Here is a 20,676-nt window from a genome sequence, read left to right as displayed (position 1 = left end):
TATACATGAAAGTTACACGTAAAATAAATGGAGAAGATGATTTCCTTCCTCCTTGTCTACATTCTCTATCTAGTACTTGAGAAGTCATTGAGAAATTATCTTTGTAAATCAAGAAATCTGAACTTCTAAAAACTCACCAAGTTGTTGGAGCTTCATCATCTCCCATTTCACCTTCTTCTACATCCATTCCTTCTTCTCTATCCTCAGTGTGCTAAATTTAAAAATATTTACAGCCTGTCATGAAGCAGCTGTCACGCAGAAAGTAAACACTGGAATAATGTTATTCACATACTGCTAGACAACCATTACTAGAGAAGTTTAGTCACAGTAACTATCTAGACCTACAGTTAATCTTTAAGGCAATGGGAATTCTATATGACAGGGATACAAGAATTTAAGAGCAGTATGACAATAAGATAGTCATGAAGACATAGTGGAAAGTTTTAAACTGGTATTTCTCAAAATATGGTCAGTAGATTCTCTCTGGAAATAAAGGGTCTATGGCAAAATACATTTTGGAAATACATACAATGATCTTTTACAGAACTGAGAGGATCATAAGTACATTAAGGACTCTAAGAACTAAAGTAGATAATGCTTAAAGTGAATTTAAGTTGTTTTTGTCCCTAACTTTGACCATGGAGATTCTCCCCTACCCCTGCAGAGAACACTTATTAACTGGGAACACTTTAGGATATGCTGGGTATCCAGCTCTATATTGAAAATTTCAAAATAGCAAGTTTACATGGAACAGTCCAAGAAGTATCTAAATACATAAAGATGAAAGACAAGATTTTGAAAACTCTTAAGCAAAGTCAGCATCATTTCCAAATTGATAATGATTTCACTTTAAGGAATAAAATACATAAAGTAGTCTGATTAATTTACAGAGAGATATCAGATACATCTAATTAATAATTTCTTAAATTTTATCACTTGCTACTAAATGACAAGTAGGTACGGAATCTCCAGAAACTTGTCAACTCGGGACTGTCTTCAGGATGTATCATAAATAGTTTCTAAAAATAAAGTTGATTATAACTGATGGCCTTTAAAAAATCAGTGGGCAAATGGAGTATTTAACAAGTGGTTCTGAAATAACTGGCTTGCCATTTGGAAAAAAATAAAATTATAATGCAATTTATTCAAAACTCCAACATTCCTGCTGGGTTAAAGATTTAAAAGAAAAAATAAAATCATAAAAGCAGAAGAAAACAAAGGGAATTATATAATCTTGTGAAGTGGAAGCTTTTAGCATGCTACAAGGTTAGGAACAATAAAACAAAAGACCAACAAATGTTAATATTATATCCAATTTAAAAGTTCTATATAGGAAAGGCACCATAAATAAAAATTATAAGAAAAATTATAAACTGAGAAAAAAAAATATCAACATATGGTTGGTAATGAGTTAATAATATTCTATATAATGAGTTTCTACACATCAATAAGAAAAAGACATTTCAACAGTAAAATGGGCAAACAGCATTAACAGGCAATTCTCTTCCTCACTGCTTCTAACAGCACAGAAGAAAAACACATCCCAGTAAACATACAGTAAGTCCCTCGATTTCATTAATAACCAAGAAAATGTTAGTTAAAACAAAGACTCACTTTTGAAGTATATACCAAATAAGCAAAGATTTTTAAACACTGATAATTCTTGATGTGGGAAAATGGGCAGGCATTCTCCATGTGCCACTGGGGGTAGAATAAATAAATGGGTACAATCTTTTTGAGAAGTAACTAGGCAATAGCTATAAAAATTTGATATATGTATATATTTTGACACAGCAATTTCACTTATTGGAATTTATCGTAAGGAGACACCTGCATAATTTAGCAATGATATACACAATACTATTCCCTGTTAATGCTGTTAACAATTTTTCACTATTAGAGATTATCTAAATGACCTCTGACAAGGGATTGTAATATATCTACAGACTCATCATGAGTCATTAAGACACTGAGACAGATCTAAATGTACTGATGCAGAAATGCATCCATTTTATACTGTTAAAAGAAGAAAGTGAGTTTGAGAACAGTATGTATTGTATGACTTCATATACACAAAAAATCCTGAAAGGATAGACAGAGAATGATAACAGTGGCTATCTTTGGAGCCTTGGATTATGGGGTAGCTCTACTTTCTATTTTAAATATTTCTGTTTTCTTTGTACTTTTTTACACAGCATAAATATTATTTCTATAAACCAGAAATAAAAGTTTAAAAATTTTTGATGACCTGAAAGACCCATTCATATCATTTATCTCAATAACAAGCTTACAAATATGTTCTGTTAGATTTAATATCAGTCTCACCTTCTGACCCAAGGTGCTTTCCTGCTCATTGGTATTGAAAACAGTGACATTTTCCAGATTAAATTGACTCTGCAAGTTAAAACCATTTAAAAAAAAAAAAAAAAAAGCCTTAAAAGCAAATCTACCAAATGCCTAAACTTCTTTAAGAATATTACTTTGCTTTCACATAACCAAGACACATAAAATGATAAATCCATAAGTAAGCAGATCAAGTCAGAAGTAACATCACACGATTTTCAAATCTTTTCTAAAAATCATTTCTTAAAGGTGTCTTTCAAGTACACAGGATTCTAAATATATTAGAATAAACATAGTCGATCCTTGTTATTTATGAATATTCAAGAACAATTTTACAAAACGCAATACATAATAATTTATAATTTTGCTGAAGCACAAATAAAAATTGTATTAACCAAAGAGACTATATAGCAATATTTATAATAAATATATTGTAGTTAACGAGAAAGCCAAGTTTCTCAATGTCAGAAAAGAAGTTACAAACAAGAAGGTCTATTGGTGCTGAAATAGACACAGAAGTACCAGTAAGATCTCATGGTTTTTGTTGTTGGCCATTAAAAAAAATACAGACAGACAGATTCAGAAATAAATATAGATGCTCATGTATTCATGGGTTAGTACACATAAGTAACTTTCCTGGTTCTGTCCACTGAGAGGGTCTAGAAGCAGTGATACTCCAGTAGCAATCAGCATATCTAGGGCCCAGATCTTGGCTTCTAAATACTACTCTTAAATAAAATGAATCAGGCCTTTTGGAGAGCTGGCTGATTCCAGGGCTCCAGGGAAACTTGAAAGAGCTCTCAATGGGCAAAATAAAACAGTTTGAAAAACAATAATGATACTATGGGATTATAACCCAGAAAATAAACCAAATATCCATGAGTTCATATTGAAAAAGATGATTGAATTAATAAGTAAATAAGGGAGAAGAGACAACTCTTCCTTATAGAAGATTCTCAATTAATAAATGCAGAAGGAATGAGAGAAACAGAAAATCACTACCAGGGCAACCTAATAATAATCACTGCAGACAAGATCCAGAGGACCACTACCAAAATCAGTGGGCCAAGGCCTAGGGAAGAAAGAATATTTGCATAGCCCCAAAGTATCTCCTTCCAAATACTGATTAATCACAAAGGGAAAAGCAGTAACTTGGCAGCAGAGAAATATGCTGATCAAGGATAATATCTTAACCAAGTTATCAAGGATAACATCACCTGGAATAAGACATAGAACACCAGTAGAAATGATGCACTGAGAAGGGCGTATCACCTCTGTAGTCTTCTTCCCCCAAATCCATAACCTTAATCTAATTAGGAAAAAGCACCAGACAAACCTAAACTGAAGGGCATTCTACAAAATATTTGACTAGTATTCTTCAAAAGAGTCAAGGTCATGACAAAAACAAGCAAAGATTGAGGAATTGTCACTGACTAGGGAGATTAAAGCAACACGACAACTAAATGCAACGTGGGATCCTGGATTGAATCCTTAACCAGAAAAAAGAAAGTAGTGATAAAATTGGTAAAATCCAAATAAAGTCTGTAGTTAGGGCTGTATCAATGTTGATTTCTTAGTTTTGATAACTGTACTGTGGTTATGTAAGAGGTCAGCACTAGGTGAAGGTTATTCAGGTACTCTCTAAACCTTTGTAACTCTTCTTTAAGTCTAAAGTTATTTCAAAACAAAAAGTCAAAAAAAAATCTAGCATGCTAGATCAAATCATTAAGCTGGTGAATGAACCTGGCTGACCATTCAGCATTGTCTACTTAAAATACCTTTGTTCTCTAACTATTACTCAATATAGCACATGACATAATTCTCATAAGTTAAAAATTTCAGTCATGTGTCACAACATTTAATTGGTAAATTACATGCTAAAAGGGCTTTCTGAAGGTCTTGGAATACACCCTAATGAATCACAAGCATCTATAAATGTTAAAAAAAAGAAAAGAGACATCTCAAAATGTCAACCTAGCTTATGTTAGGGTGGTAGGATTGATTACAGTTTTTTCCTTCATTTTCCAAATTTTCGGAAATAAGGTTGTGTTACTTTTATAATTTAAAAAACAATTAAAAATGTAATTTACTAAACAATATATATAAAATTACTTTTAGCCATATATTGTTAGTCTTTTAACTAGTTAATAAGAGAAAGAAAAAGTGGTTTCTCTATGTCTTGTCAGTTTAGAAATGCAGTACATTGAAAAAGAAGTCTAAAATGTTAAAAAAAAAAAAAAAATGAGCTTGGAGGCTGCAGATAACCAGGAAGGACAAAAGAATGGCTGGGAATTGAAACCTTGTTCTTACATCTATAAATTCCAGAAAAAGAAATCACAAATTAGTACTTGTGAAGGGGCATATTTCATTTCACAAAGAGATAGAGCCTTCATTCATCACACATTTAAATGGCGACTAGGTGTTTAGCACTGTTCTAGGCACACAGAATACAGAGGTGAACAACATAAACACACTGAAAATGCCAGACAGTGTTAAATGCTAAGAAGAGATTTGAAATCAGGTGATGATAATGAGTGACTGGTGGCAGGTTTAGATTAGATGCTCAAAGAGAGCCTCACTGAGGAAGTGAAATTTAAACTGAGATTGAGTGACAGCAAAAGTCAGTAATACGACAATAACAACAAAATGATTACAAACAGAGGAAAGAGTTAGTGCCAAGGCCCTAAAGTTCAATTGATCTTGTATTTTGAAGGCATAAAGAAGGTGAGATGCCAATTCAATGGGGGAAAGAATAGTTTTTTCAACAAATGGTGCTGGGACAACTGAGTATCCACACACAAAAGAATGAAATTGGACCCCTACCTCACACCATATACAAAAATTAACTCAAAATGGATCAGAGACCTAAATGTAAGAGCTAAAACCCTTAGAAGAAAACAGAGTAAATCTTTGTGACCTTGTGTTAGGCAATGGTTTTTTAGAAATGACACCAAGAGCACAAGCAACAAAAGAAATATATTAAATTTCATAAAAATTTAAAACTTTTGTGCTGTAAACGATACTATCAAGAAAGTGAAAAGGCAATCCACAGAATGAGAGAAAATGTTTGTAAATTATATATCTGATAAAACGCTAGTTATCTAGAATATAAAAAGAACTCATATAACTATTTTAATAAAAGGACAACCCAATTTTAAAAATAGGCAAAGAATCTGAATTGACATGTCTTTAAGGAAGACATACAAGTGACTAGTAAGCACATGAAAAGATGCTTACAATCTTCAGTCATTCAGAAAATGCAAATCAAAATCACAATCAGATACCACTTTATACCCACCAGGATGGCTATAATAAAAAAGATGGACAATAATAAGTGTTAACAAGGATATGGAGAAATTGGAACCTACATGTGTTGATGATGTAGGATTGTAAAATGGCGCAGTCTCTTTGAAAAACAGTTTGGTAGTTCCTCAAGAATTTAAATAGAGAGTTATCATATGATCCAGTAATTCTATTCTTAGATATATACCCAGGAGAAATTAAAACAGAGTTATCATATGACCCAGCGATTCTACTCTAGGTATATGCCCAAGAGAGGTGAAAACATACATCCACACAAAAACTTGTACACAAATATTCACAGCAGCATTATTCACAGTAGCCAAAAAGTAGAAACAACCCAACTGTTCATCAACTGATGAATGGATAAACAAAATGTAGTGTATTCATATAGACAATATTATTTGGTCATAAAAAGGAATGACCTACTGATACATGCTACCACACAGATGAACCCTGAAAATATTATGTGAAATTAAAAAAGGCCAGTCACAAAAGACCACACATTGTATTCCATTTTTCAAATGTCCAGAATAGGAAAGTCTACAGAGATCAATAAGTACATTAATGGTTGTTTAGGGTTTGGGGGAGAGGGTAAGGATGGAGGGAGGTGGGGAGTGACAGTTAACGAATATGGAGTTCCTTTTAGAAGGAAAAATGTTCTAACATTAACTGTAATGATGGTTGTACAACTCTGTGAATACACCAAAAAACAATGAATTGTACACTTTAAATGGTGAATCCTATGGTATATGAATTCACATCTCAAAAAAGCTGTTAAAAAAAGTAATAAAAAAAGGTGAGTTTCTGGTAATTGAAGTCTAGTTAATTAATTCAGATTAACCCTCCCACTAAGGATAACTAAAAACTTGCATAAATTCCATTAATCTATAAATATTTATAGAGCACAAACCACATTCATAGCACTGCTCTGGTCAATGAAACAGAAAAACGTTTTCACAAAAATGGTAAAGAGCTGACAAGATAGTAAGGAATATATGGCAAAAATCCAGAAGGCAAGAAAGATAAGCAATGCATCATCAGCACTCAAAGCCACTTCTTTCCTGAGGACACCTGCCAAACAGGAGGAATCAGCTGCAAAACTGAGCTACTCTTTTAGCAGCTTCCTGAAGCTAGGATGATAAAAGTAAATTTCTGAGCCCAAGGAAGGTGGGGAATCTAAATCCCACCCCAACCATCTTCAAGGCTGGGAGCGCAGAGGGCTGCAGTCTCAGGTAAGGCTATACCAAATTGCAGTCCAGTGCCAAGTCTTCTCGATGATCTAAGGAATCACAGGCCTTGAGCTGGGCTGGATTAAAGTAATCTTGGACTTGTGGTAGCCCCTTTCCAAAGACACCTAGCAGAAGTAATGAAAATTATCTGGAGAAAGGTATCTTTCCTAGGCCTCAGAATTTTTCCTTCAAATATCTTCACAAATATAACATCCAAAATTAACCAGGCACATAAAAAGATACGACATCATGAGTGAGAAACAGTAGAAGCAGACACTAGAGGCAGACCCATGGAGACTTAAGATACTGAAAGTATCAGACACAGAAGATAAAAATAACAATGCTTAGCCTGGTTAAAAAACAAACTTGAAAATATCAGTAGGGAATAAGAAACTAAAAAGTGACATACCAGACTTAAAAGACAACTTCTAGAAATGACAAATCAATAATGGAAGTTTAGAACTCATTTAGCAGCTGATCATTCATAGCTGAAGAGAGAAGTAGTGAACTATAAAACATACCTGAAGAAATTATTCAGAAAGTGAGGGAAAGAGACAAAGATGAAAGTATAGAAAGTGTAAGAGACAGAGGATATAGTGTGAAGGTATAAGGATGTTTACTGGAGTTCCAGAAAGAGAACAAGAGGCAGACACAATATTTGAAGAGATAATGGCTAAAATTTTTACAAACTAAATTAAGGACATCAATCCACAGATTCAAGATACTCACAAATCTGAGCATGATAAATAAAAAGAAATCTATGCTTGGATACATCGTAGCAAAACTAAAAAAAAAAACACCAAAAAAACCTCAAGAACAAATAGAGGAAAAAATCTAGATTGTCTTCAAAGGAGTTAGACTGACATTTGACTTGTCTACAGAACAATGGGAGATAGAAGACAAAGTACGATTATGATTATCTCCTAAAAAATGAAATTCTGTATCTAGTGCCAACCTAGACTCTTATATCCACTGAAAACATTCTTCAAGAATAAAGAAATAAAGATTTTCAGACCAAAACACAGATCTGCACTAACGAAAAATCTAAAGGGGAAATGATCATAGATAGAGGTCAGAAATACAAGTGGTAAATACCTTTGTAAATCTAAATCCTGACCACATTAAATAGGTAGGAAAAAACAAAAACAACATAGATCTAGCATGACAAAAAGAAAGCACATAAAAACCACTGCTAATATATAGTATAGGTCTTACCACATGTAGGCATTGTCATAAGCTCTTCACATATTTTAATTCATTTAACCTTTACAACATATGAAGTAGGTAGAGTGTATCACACTAAAATTAAGAAGGAAAGACTGAAGCAAAGAGATATTAAAATCTGGCATATTTGAACAGATTGCGGGGGGGCGGACTCTGGAGTACAGGCAATGTTACATTTCTGACCTGGATAAGTACTTGCTTCATAATTAGTATACTATACATTTACTTTATGCACTTTTCTATATGACTGTTATATTTCACAGTAAAAAATGGTAAAAGAAATGAAAGGAAGTAAAATGTGGCTAAACAGTGGTGATTGAGGGAGAAAATGGAAGCAGAAAAATAAGCATACATTATGAAATAAAATGAAAACACTGGTTCATATCTACATATTTCAGTGTGACTCAACTACACATCATTATTAGTAAGCTCTGAATTTAAAGACAAAATCAACGACTTTATTTAAGGATTACCTGTATTATACAGCAGAACCAATATAGCTATTTACAAGTAAAAGAAAATAAAGTGACAATTTTCTATGCTATCCTTCGAATTTTTAGAACCATTTTTCTTGTTAGCATCATGGCAGATCCTAATCCATTAAAAATTGGGAAAGATTTTCTTACAAAACATTTGTTTAATGTATAAAAGCTTACCTGATTTCTCAGATAAAGGGAAAAGCCTGGCCAAAAAGAGTTGAATTCGGCCACAGAAGACTGTATTCTGGGATTTTGATAATCTTCTTAGGAGATCTAACAATACATAGAAATGAAGGTTACACAGAAGAGATCATTCTTTGTTTATTACAACCACACCCAGGTTTCTTAACCAGTTTGTCAAGAGTATTTTCCTAAAGCAGTAGTTCCCAAAATGGGGGTAGAAATTATTGCCACAGAAAAGCACTACAAAATTAGGAGTAAAACAAGTTTAGCAGAGTCAAGAAGAGCTTTATCAAAAATTTTTTGGTTTTCATTAAGTTTACAGGCAGAACAGGAACATTTTAATTTAAAGTGAATGAGTAGTTTTAATAAATCAGACTGTTATTTAAAAATGAAGATATTAATCTATTTAAAAATTTTTATCACTGTGTTTAATTCAACTACCGGTTTTTCTGGCCACATTTGCATTTTAAAAAACAATCATTTACCACAGAAGAACTTACCATTGCACATACGTAGTAAGTAATTTTTCCCAGCAGAATAAAACGTATTCTGAAATTAAGACAGATATGACTGTTGTTCAGAAGTCGTTACACATCCTTCAATAGTAAGCCACAGGAAGTAAAAATATTAACACTATCATGCACTGAGACTCTACTATGCCACTTTCACTTATTTTCAAGCAAATAACACTTTCAATGAAATAAAAATATTTTTAAATATGTAAGGTAACAAAACAAGAAACTAAGTAACTGCTTTAAATATGTAAGTGTGTATTTCCAAGTTAGTTGTTACTACTTAGTCAAATTTTGCACTTCAGCTTTCCTTCCATACATCACTTACATGGCTCCCCCAAGAGAGCGCAACATATATTAATTCCTTCATAAGGACAGATACACTTTTTAGCAATCAGCAATATTAGAAATAGAAGCAAAAAATCTACTCTTAGGACTCTGGATCCATAGAAACACAATGTTACCAAGAAAAAAAAACCAAAAGTAAGGCACTTACTGATTTCCAAGTAGCAACATTTTTTTCCACAAAAGTGAATATTGTATCACACTGATCCAAAGGAAGACAATCCAAAACATCTCCCAACAATACAAAAGGTGTAGATGCAGTACAAATACCTTCAAGTGGAGCACAAGTCAATTTAAAAGTTTAAAAAATTGTAGTGTAAAACAGCCCACGCAAAATAATTCTGAAGAATATCTTAAAGGTATACTTTGTCAGTCCTAACGAAGTTTTAAAAGTCAAGAAATGGAAGCAACCAAAAAGTCCTTAAACGGGACATACTTATGTAATTTCTGGTATGTGCACTCAACAATAACGATGAGGAAGATAATTCTCGATAACACTTTTATAGCATTTACTATATGTCAGGCACACTAAGTACTTTACATATACTAACACATTTAATCCTTATAACCCTATGAGGTAGATAATATTATCTCCAGTTCATAGAATGGGAAAATTGAGACACAGAGAAGTTAAATAAATGGCAGAGCTGGGATATGAACCCAGGCAGTCTAGCTCCAGTCTGCTTGCACCACCACTACGAATGTAATACAGCCAATTAAAAGCAATGATTATGATGACTATAATAACTTGGAAAATGCTTATGATACTAGGTGAAAACAGCAGGATTCAAAACTGTATGTATATTATGGTTACAACAACAACAAGTTTTTTTAATTTTAAATTTTAGTTATAGAAAAACTAAAAACATATACCAAAACAAATGTAGTTTTAAAAAGAATTATGACTAGTATTTTCCCATTTTTTCATTTCTAAATGTTCTATAATGTTGCTAAGTGTTTTGAAAAGAATTATCTTTAAATAAGATAACAAAAAGGCTTGATACTGATTTCAACTATTAATAAACATTTAAAATAAAAGTATTGTTTCAGGGAAAGAACAGTAAAGTAAAATGTTTATTTCTAAATTCAATGTTATTAAAGTAAAGCAATAAATTAAAAGCTTTTTAAAGAAAAGGTCATTTAGGCTAACAATACTTTTATCTTCCTGCTCATTCTTCCTTCTATTTTAAGGTAATACTTACTAACACTTGTTAAGTGTTTAAGAAAAGTAGCCACTTATGCATAATATGTAAAAAAGTATCTAGGGGGCACTGCAAGCCCCAAACACTGCATTTAATATATGTTCAGAAAAAGGAAGTAGTATTTCTAGCTCTGATAAGATCACATCTGGAATGTGATGTGAGGGATACTGTCTAGAACCACTGGGTGGCATAAGGCAGCAGATTTCAACTCCAGTTGATAATCAAAACTATCTAACAGAAATCAAATAGTGAGCTCCATCAATGGGCACAGAGGCTGGTTGACTACCTGCCAGGGTCGTTACAGAGGGGAGCAGGATAGGCCAGATATGAGACTGGACTAGATGATCTCTAACGTCCCTTAACACTTAGATTCCATGATACCATATGCCCTGTCTATCCAAGAGATTTGAGAAGTATACTCTGCTCTTAGTTGCAGCATAGCCTGGCATAAGTTAACTCACATTTAATAATTATAGAACTTAACAAAATTACCTAGATCTCATTACCAAAGACTCTGATTCAGTAAAACTAAGCTAGGCCCTGGCAATCTCACTTAAATATAGAGATTCACCGGTGATTCTGATGAGTTAGGTTATAACACGACCCCCTGGAACTTTTGCAACTCATATCCCAGCCTCTGCAATTGCCCTGTTTGCTTGCCTTTAACCTTGGCGACAGATAGGCACTTCCTCAGCTCCCAAACACCTTGTTATGTTCATACTTCCATGGTTTTGTTGATAATGCTGTTTTCTGCCTAGTCTTCCTTCTATCACATGGTAAATTGATAAGGCCACCTCATCTTTGTTTCTGAAGCACACTGTATGTAACTTATAGCACTCCCCAAATCCTGTTTATCTTTATATAAACTATGAGCTTTTTAAATGGTAGGCATTTTTATATGCTTTAACCAGTAAAGTATCTGACACTGAACAGAAGCTCAATAAATATCTGCTGGGTTGAATTTAACAAAACATATTTATGGACAATTCAAAAACATGGTACACAAATAATACAATAATAATCTCTCTCAAGAAGGGACTTTTCCTATCAAATTAAAATAAAAAAGCACTTAAGCTTTTATTTATGGTTTAAGTTCTTAAGTCCTCATCTTTCTCAAAGAAAGTAAAAGTTCTAAACATAGACTTTGTACAACTTCAAGTGTTAAAGACATTAACAGTCTACAACAGTAACATATCAAAGAACTAAGCAGATGCCACAAACTGAGAGAAAGTGGGCAAAGAACACTCCACTGTGGAACTCATTTAAGTATGCCTAATGATGGAATGAAGAAGCATCTCATATAAAACACATAAGGTCAGAATTTATGAACTATGCTTAAGTTCACAAAACAGCTTGCTGCTACACTGGAAGACTACTTTTACCTTGCATTTTCCAGTTTTTGCAGGAATAAGCATCAAAATGATAAATATATGAATAATGCTTTACAGAGTAAAAGCATTTTTCACATAAATTATCTGAATTAATCAAATGAGTATTTTAACCAAATTGGTCAAAGAATACTGATAAAATATTTTTTCATTACTTCTTTCTGCAAATATTTAATGAGCTCCTCCAATGTGTTAGGCACTGTGTATCTACTATGTGCCTTTTTTAAAGTCTCTCAAAACTGCTGCCCACTGCCCCCGCCCGATTTTAACAGTCTCCTACCTAGTTTTCCTGCCAGCAGTCTCTCCCAACCCAACTCTTCCTCCATAGCTCCTCTTTAGCACGGCATACAAAGTCCTTTACAAATGACCCTAACTACTGCTCCTGCATCTTTCCTCACCATTCTCATTATGCTCTCACCCCTCTGCTCCACGCAGTTCTTTAGCCATGCTGAACGTGGCTTTTACACAGCTATTCCCTTCTGTTTCTGCCTTACAAATTCATCATCCCTCCCATCTTGGCTCTTGTGTTATAGCTTCCTTTCTAAGACCTTCCTGATTCCTTTAGACTCTGAAGTTTAGAGAATCACTTCAATCACAGTAATTACAGCATGGTATGACATTTACACATCTCTTTCCTCCATTAGCTACTAGATTCCTTCCGGGTAGGGAATATGTTTTATTTACTACTGAATCTCCAAGTCCTAGCTCAGTACCAGGCACACAGCAGATGCTCAATAAATATTTACTGAATGAACAAAACAACTGGAGAACAAAGAAAGTGTCAAAATGTGTGCTGCATAATAGAGATGAAAAATACGTGTGAGCTAATTTCATTGGGACAACTTCTTGGCAAAGGTGGTAGGCAGAAACTGAAGAAAGAACAAAATCAGGCAGAGAGGTATAGGGAGAAACAAAATCAGGTAAGTTTTAAATAAAGCATGTTATGTCCAAAATTACTTTAAAAAAAGAAAGCCATACTTACCTTCAGTTACTCCCCCAATAGCAAGAGAAATAATAGCTAAAACGTTTTCACATGATGAATGATTTATCTACCAACAGAGGAGAAAACAATTTAGGGGCCAGAGTTGAGACTAATTTGGTAACAATAAAAACATACCATCTGACATTAAATTGATTATGACAAATATGGGATAAAAATGTCTCTTACAGAAGATAAAACTACTTTCTAAGATGGAAATACAAAACTGAACAGTAATAGAGTCACTAATTGTTGAAGTATATCAAGTAAGTAATAAGTACATGACTCACTTAAAATCCAATGGCCTTAGGAAAATGTTTACAGTAGCATGATTAAGGCTCTAAGTTACTCAACCACAGAAGTACTGAGGTCAAAACTCAATCAATGGCATAGGCAAAGGCAGGGCCAAGGAAATTAATTGTACTGGGGCATCAATATGTCTGAGGGAGGGCTTTAATGGAAGGGAGGTAGTGCTTAGGTTCTATAACATCATAAAACCCAGCATTTATTGAGTGTTCCTTAAATGTTGTTTTATACAGGAACCCTGAAAGAATGGTATTTCCCCTCTTACAAATGAAATTGAGTTCAGAAAAGCAAAGCAACTTGCCCAATGGTTCACAACAGGTAGTTAGGTCTGAAGAGGAGTAAAAATGAATTTTGATCCAGAATTGTCCGAAAGAAAGGGACATTGTATTCCAACTGTTAGAAAAGGATCTAGCTTCTCAGCACCCATCCTTTCGCTTAACCAAGAATAAACTGCTAAAACTTTCCCTTTCATTTGAGCGTCCCATTAATGGTAAATAAATTCGGATTGTTCATGTTTAGATTAAGTTTCTCTGAACTCTAAACTTATACTGAAGTTGGACAGGTTGTAGTTATTTTTGCATGCAAACTGATGAGGAGAATGCCAGAAGAAAATGAGCGCATGAATCCCAGCTTCCATGCTGAACAACCTTCAACTAGAGCTTTCACGCCACTACAGGATGTGTCACTGTTTATACAGCAACATGAGAGGGCTCACTTCCAACTTCTAGTTCTTGCTAAGTAAGACCTCACGTCAACTTTTCTTATATTCACTTGGAGAGGGCTCTCTTCATTTATTAAACCAAACCATTAAACTGCACCTGTGCTGTCAAATGCCTTAATTACTACATAACTCCTGTACTATGATCAAGTTAGCTTTCACAAAGCAGCAGGCTCACTCTAAAAAAAATGCTTAAATACCCATTCTAAGAACAAAAGCAATTTAAAAAAAAACTGGTTTATTAATTTGCCAGCAAAATTTTAACAATAAAGGATAAGCATACTTACAATTTCTTCTTCTAGAACACCTCTGAAAGCTTGGTCAAGGGTACATTTTTTTTCATTTTCACTATTAAAAAACAAAAGACACTTGCATTTTTTAAACAGCTCAGGTGAGTATAAAGATCCAGGCAAGCATATTTCATGGATATCAATGCCTTACCTGCCAGGTAACTGGCTGAAGGTATTCAACAGTGGCTTAATATTTTTGTTGTTCAGGGCCTCTCTGGTAGACTTCTAAAAAAATAAAAATAGCAAATAAGTGGAAAGATTTTGCTTTTTACTGAAAATCATATCAATAGCATGTCTAACTAAAAAATGTTTTTACCTGGAAAAAATTACCTATCAGTCATTCTATCAGTAATTCTTATTCAAATGCCACTTACTGATACAGACTCTCATCACTTTAAACCTGGCAAGAGCTTCCTAGCTAGACTTTCTTATTCCAGGTTTTTCCTCCTACCATCTCTTTCAATATCACATTCATGAGAGTATTCTGCTTTTTTCAAAAAGAAAAAACCAAAACCATCCAAATGGCTCCTTATTTACAGGTTTCGGTTTTGAAGTTTCATAGCTCACTCTCAAGGTCCCTGATAATGTTATCCCATTCATATCCAATCTTATTTCCCACTATCCCCTCACACATACTCTCCACTAAGGTCTAGCTATTTTTTCATCAGTTTCTATCAACCTTACTCTAGTGTATTCATACATTCATGTTGTTCTTTCTGCCTGCTCATCCAAATTCTATCCATTCTTCAAGACCCATCTCAAGTCCTACCTCCTCTAAGTGGCTTGCTCGGCACAGTCCCTGCTGATTGTCTTAAAGTAGTCATAAGTGACAGACAAAAATATTGCAAAGTCATTCGTCCTGTGAAAATTCACATACACTTGCAAAGTCATCTTATTGCCTCATAGGAGTTAGATTTATACTGGAAATGTCCATTCCTGACTCTGCCACAATAGGCTGTGTAATCTTGGGCCTATCCTTTTATCTCTTTGTGCTTCATTTTCCTCTCCAGTTGAATAAGAGGGTTGTTGTAGATCCTTACTACCAGCAGCAGCAGTGGCATCACCTGTGAACTTGACAGAAATGCAGAATCTCAGGCCGGATTCCAGAACTACTGAACCAGAATCTACATTTAACAAGATCTCTAGGTGATCCCACTACACACTGAAGCTTCAGAAGCATTAGATTGGATGATCTCCAATTAAATGGTCCCCTTCAGGACTAACATGATCTTGGATATTCCTAACAGTTACTCTTAACAGAACATCAGAACACCAGGGATTACAGCAAAATGCACAGAAAGAAAACGATTTTGATGACATAAACAAGATATAATCTGGTAGGAAAAAAAAAAAAGAAACCCCACGCTGTATGGAAAAAAAAAAACAAACCCTGAACACAAGAAAACTACTGACTACAAAGAAACAATTTTCTTTCACAGAATCTTTAATCTGCCATCACTATAATTACATAAACATAGTTGAATGAGTAGTTTCATGACTTGAAATACTGGCACACATGCTAAAGACAAAATACAGTCAAACAACTCTGCACAGAGTTTTTCATGCTGGAGGCTATGATGGACCATATAAAAAGAATACTGGGTCTGAAGTCAGAAACATCAGTGAAGTAAATCACAACATTGCGGGGAGACGAGTGTCTCAGTTTCTATCTCACACATAAGAGTTAATAAAACTTAGCCTACTTCACAACGCTATTCTAAGAGTTAAATAAGGCAACATGAAGACGCTCTGTAAGGTGTTTCCCAAATGCTCAAACTGCTCTTCCCCAAAGCGTAAGAATAAAATAACATTTGGCAACCTTTCCAAAGCTAATCTCTGTTTGCCTTTTCCCATTTAGGATCTCCTCCTCGATCTCTTAGGAGTGAGATACGGAGGGTTAAAGGAGTAAGGAATAGGCGACCGGAAAAACGACCTGGCAGCTTAGGAGGCGGGGCGGGAACCGGTTCTCTGGGCTGAAACCAACTCCCGCCCCCCGCGCCCCCAGAGTAACTCCCCTTCCAGTTCTGGAGACACCTGACCCGCTAAGCGAGCACCGCAGAGGAGCTGGACCGCATCGGAGGCGGTCTTCGGGTAAGCCCTCCACGCAGGGCTCAAAGACGCCCAGAAATCGAGGCCGCGGGAGCCACTGGCGGGAGGGCGGAGACGGACAGCAGAGGACGCGCGAAAGAGACAGCTAATGCGCCTTTCTCACCTCCCAGCCCCCGAAGGGGCCAGGAGCCCACCCCGAAGCGTGCACACCTCGGTCCCCGCTTTACCCCAGGGCAAAATTCGAGTAATTTTAGGGAAAGAAGGGCAAAGAGTAGCGCTGAGTTACGCCCGCCCCCTCCGGCCTCCTGCTCACCGTGAACCGCGTCCGCGCTTCGGGCAAACTGAAAAGCTGCGGCGTCGGAGACATCTTCCCGGCTGCGCTTGCCCGCCACCGCGCTGTGGCGCTCGCTGATGACGTCAAGCAGGGAGCAACGAGATTGCCGGCTCTGTGCACGGCTAGAGCGGCCTGTGAACCCAGGGGCGGGCCAGCTGGCTGTTGGGAGCTTTCTTGGGGACCGAGTTCAGGTGGGCGTTGGAACCCTGAGTCAGCCGCACAGTACTTAGTCGGGTTTGTGGGGAACCCTCGAGGTGACGGCATATGGGCGGCCTCGTCCTGTAAGCTTTGCGCTGCCGGGCGGGGACTAGGCCGGGATGGGCACCGGCTGTGTTCTTTGTGCTTTAGGGAAGCCGGGAGAATGGCGGCTAGTTACGGCTCAATGGGCCGCGGGGGAAGGTACCGGCTGCCTGAGAGTCCGAGCCTGGCGGGTTATCTGGGGAAGCGTTGGCAGTGGCCTTGGGCCTCCGGACCGCAGTCATTCTCCCTGAAGGAGTGGTCTCAGCTCCGGATTTACGCATTAGCCCTGTGGTTCAAGTGCCCTGTGGCTCAGGAGCAGTTCACTCTCCTGTGAAATACCAGTAATGCCTGTATCACAGGGCTGTTGAAAAGCGCGAACGGAATAATGAAGGCAAGTGTGGCTTGTAAAGCAATCTAAGTATTAGTGTTAATATCTTGGAATCAGTTAACTTTGCTGGCACGTAGAGGTCTCTGCTAAAGAGAAAGACCGAGGAGGAATGCAGTACTCGGCTCCGATTGGAAAATGGGTGGCGCCGCGTCCAGGTGGAGGCACCCGTTGCGAAACCCTGTCTCCTCAGCGATTTCCTCCCTTGTCTCCTCTCACTTGAGAGCCTTGGCTAATGAGAAGCCAAGTGCCAGTAACTTTCTCAGTTGGGATTATGCTGTGAGGAAACAAGCAGTGACCCAAGTGCGAGGAACTTCCTACCGGCTCTAATTCCCTTCTATGGGTACCTAAATGAAGAAAGCTAGGCGCCCTTTACCTTGTTCCCCTCATTGACATCCAACGAGGATGTAGGAAGTTAACGAAAGACAACTTTAGGGTCTTGCCCCTAAGTGGGAATTGAGAACAGTGATGGCTACCTGGAACACTACAGTCTTTTTTAGAATCAACAGAATCATTCAGGTTTGATTGTATAACTTAAATGTCCAAATAGGCAAAATAAACTGGTATTAACTAATTTAATAGGTAGCTAGTGTAATAGGATTATTATTATTATATTACAGATGATTACTAACTACCTGGAGCACAACTAAGACCTGAGAGGTAGATAAAATTAGTTTTTACAAAATCCCAAACATAAGAAGAGCTGGTGTTTATTGACTCATCCATGAAAGCCCAGTGACTTAGAATGTTATTTGTTTATTCAGCAATTATTTTGGGGGCATTTTTGTACACAGTGGACAGTATTTGTTGAATGAATAATAAATATATGAACAAATGATTGAATGAACAAAATAATACAGCTTAATTCCTGTTTTGAGGAGCTATGGTTAACATGAAACAACTACAGTGTACAATTTCTATCATTAGTAATTTAGATAATAACTACTGTAAGAGGTCAAAGGAGAAAGAGAGATCACTACCATATGAGGTGGTCAAGGAGTCTTCATGGAGAAGATAGAGCATGACCTGGACCTTGAAGGATTCTGGTAGGCATAGGTAGAGTGGGAAGGGCTGAACAGGAAAGACATTCCACATGGAGAGAAGGTATGAGCAGAGGTGTGAAGCGAGGAAGCACAGCGAAAGACAGCTGTTTACTTTAACGTTAGGTTCTGAACAGAAATAGGGCTGAAAACTGAAGTTGGAACCAGGTGGTATTAACGTTTGAAGCCAAAGAATGTTGTGGGTTTAAAAATGGCTTTTATAGTTCCTGCCAAGTTATAGCCAGCAGTGCATTTTGAGGGAAGGAGAAAATGAGCTGTTTTGCTGCTAACAAGGGAAGCAACACCAGGTAAAGAAACAGGGAAAACAGCAGCAATCATCAGGTGATAATGAGGAGTTGTTGTTTAATAGGTACAGATTTCAGCTTGGGGTGATGAAAAAGTTCTGGAGCTGGATAGTGGTGATGGTACCACAACAATGTGAATGTACTTTATGCCACTGGACTGTACACTTAAAATGATTAAAATGCTAAGTTTTATGTATATTTTACCACAATGAAAATTTTAACAAAACCTATTTTTGAAAAAGCAGCAATCTGATGCTGGATAGCTTAAAAAGGGCAAAGACATCACAAACATCAGTATGATTTCAGACCTCAAGATAAGATTATATTTAATAAAGCAAGAAAGTAGGTAATGCATTTTAAAAAGATGTCATTCAAAAATCATTGCAGTAGAAAAATACTTTAGCATTTAGATCACATTAATAAATGCTTTATAATTCCCCGTGCACTTAACATGTAGTTCCTCATTTGATCCTATAAATGATATTTTGAGGTGGGTAATACAGCTATAATGCCCATTTTACACATGAAGCAAACTCAAGGGATAGGGTTCTTGATAGAGGTAATTAGCAAAATGAGACCACCCAGGGGTTTTGATTCCAGATTTCGTGTTCTTGCCACCATGTTATACTGTGATAAGTAATTGTCAGGTTTTGTTGAGCACCTTCTATGAGCCAGATACTTTTGTTGGATTATTTCTACCCCTTACGACAACATTGTACATAACAATATATCTGTGAGGAAACAGGCTCGTCTCTCCTAGGTCACGTGGCTAGAGAAAGCTAGCTTGGGATTTGAGCCTAGCTTTAATCCTTAACTCTTGAATCTTTACCAACAGACATTACCATCTTAATGTCTCATAAATTGTTTCCTTACAATTGGCTAAGGGCGAGGATCATATTGTCATCGATAATAACACATTATAAGTTTTTTTTTCTTTAAAGATTGGCCCTGAGCTAACATCTGGTGCCAATCGTTTTTTTTTTCTTCTTCTCCCAAAGCCCCCCAGAACATAGTTGTATATTCTAGTGTAGGTCCTTCTGGTTCTGCTCTGTGGGACACTGCCTCAGCACAGCTTGAGGAATGCTAGGTCTGCACCCAGGATCCAAACCAGCGAAACCCTGGGCTGCCGTAGTGGAGTGCGTGAAGTTAACCACTCAGCCATGGGGCTGGCCCCTGTAAATTTTTTAAAACTATGTAATAGTAACATTCAAAGAGCAGACATCCAATAACGTGTAACCTCTTCACTTAAGCTTATTGTGCACCCATTTTTCCTCTTCTGTTAGTGAGGTAAGATGGATGAGGGACTGCTTCTCTGTTAAGAAATACCCTCCATTGAAAATCCTAGGGTGGATGGTTTAGATCGGTTCTAAGCATTTGCATCTTCCTTCCTCTTTTCCTTGGTGTGCTCTTACATGGATTCAGGTTACCATTGGAGTGGTGAGATCTAGGAGCAAAGACCAAGAGAGGCAGCCTAGTCTGCTTTTGTTCTAGTCCTTATCCTCTAGCTTAGGGAAGAGGAAACTTTTTGCTCCATTCATCAGTCAACCACATTAGGATGTTGGATTGCAGCTTTTGCTGGTTCAGGTTCTGGGCCCTAGCCATCTTTCCCCTTCCCTCTCTGTAATTTGAGTGGATTGAAATAATGATATTCACAGGGAACTGATGTTGGAGAGGCAAAATTGAGCAAAAAGAATGAGACTCCTTCGTTGGGAGAGGAATGGAACTGAGAAGAATAAAGATGGAAGAGGGATGCTACTTTGTATATATTTTGGGACTTACGTTTTTGTGGAAAAAGAGAAATTATGTGAAAAGTGTGTGGCTG

At 36.5% G+C, this 20,676-nt stretch overlaps 1 protein-coding gene across 1 annotated transcript in view; it reads right to left on the bottom strand.

The window, feature by feature from the left end:
- Positions 1 to 18,926, bottom strand: part of THOC1 (THO complex subunit 1) — a 53,642-nt gene extending 34,716 nt beyond the window's left edge. The window contains exons 1-9 of the mRNA XM_046672135.1: positions 16,864 to 18,926; positions 14,653 to 14,726; positions 14,499 to 14,559; positions 13,191 to 13,257; positions 9,770 to 9,888; positions 9,262 to 9,310; positions 8,756 to 8,851; positions 2,326 to 2,408; positions 138 to 211 (exon numbers count right to left, since the gene is read on the bottom strand). Of these exons, the coding sequence (XP_046528091.1) occupies positions 138 to 211; positions 2,326 to 2,408; positions 8,756 to 8,851; positions 9,262 to 9,310; positions 9,770 to 9,888; positions 13,191 to 13,257; positions 14,499 to 14,559; positions 14,653 to 14,726; positions 16,864 to 17,148 (908 nt within the window). The 5' untranslated portion in view covers positions 17,149 to 18,926. The remainder of the gene's footprint in view (positions 1 to 137; positions 212 to 2,325; positions 2,409 to 8,755; positions 8,852 to 9,261; positions 9,311 to 9,769; positions 9,889 to 13,190; positions 13,258 to 14,498; positions 14,560 to 14,652; positions 14,727 to 16,863) is intronic.
- Positions 18,927 to 20,676: the final 1,750 nt, after the last annotated feature.

Source organism: Equus quagga, chromosome 9, assembly GCF_021613505.1.
Source record: "Equus quagga isolate Etosha38 chromosome 9, UCLA_HA_Equagga_1.0, whole genome shotgun sequence".
Lineage (NCBI taxonomy): Eukaryota > Metazoa > Chordata > Mammalia > Perissodactyla > Equidae > Equus > Equus quagga.
Note: the sequence above shows the minus strand (reverse complement) of the source record. Positions and strands in the feature narration are given on the sequence as shown.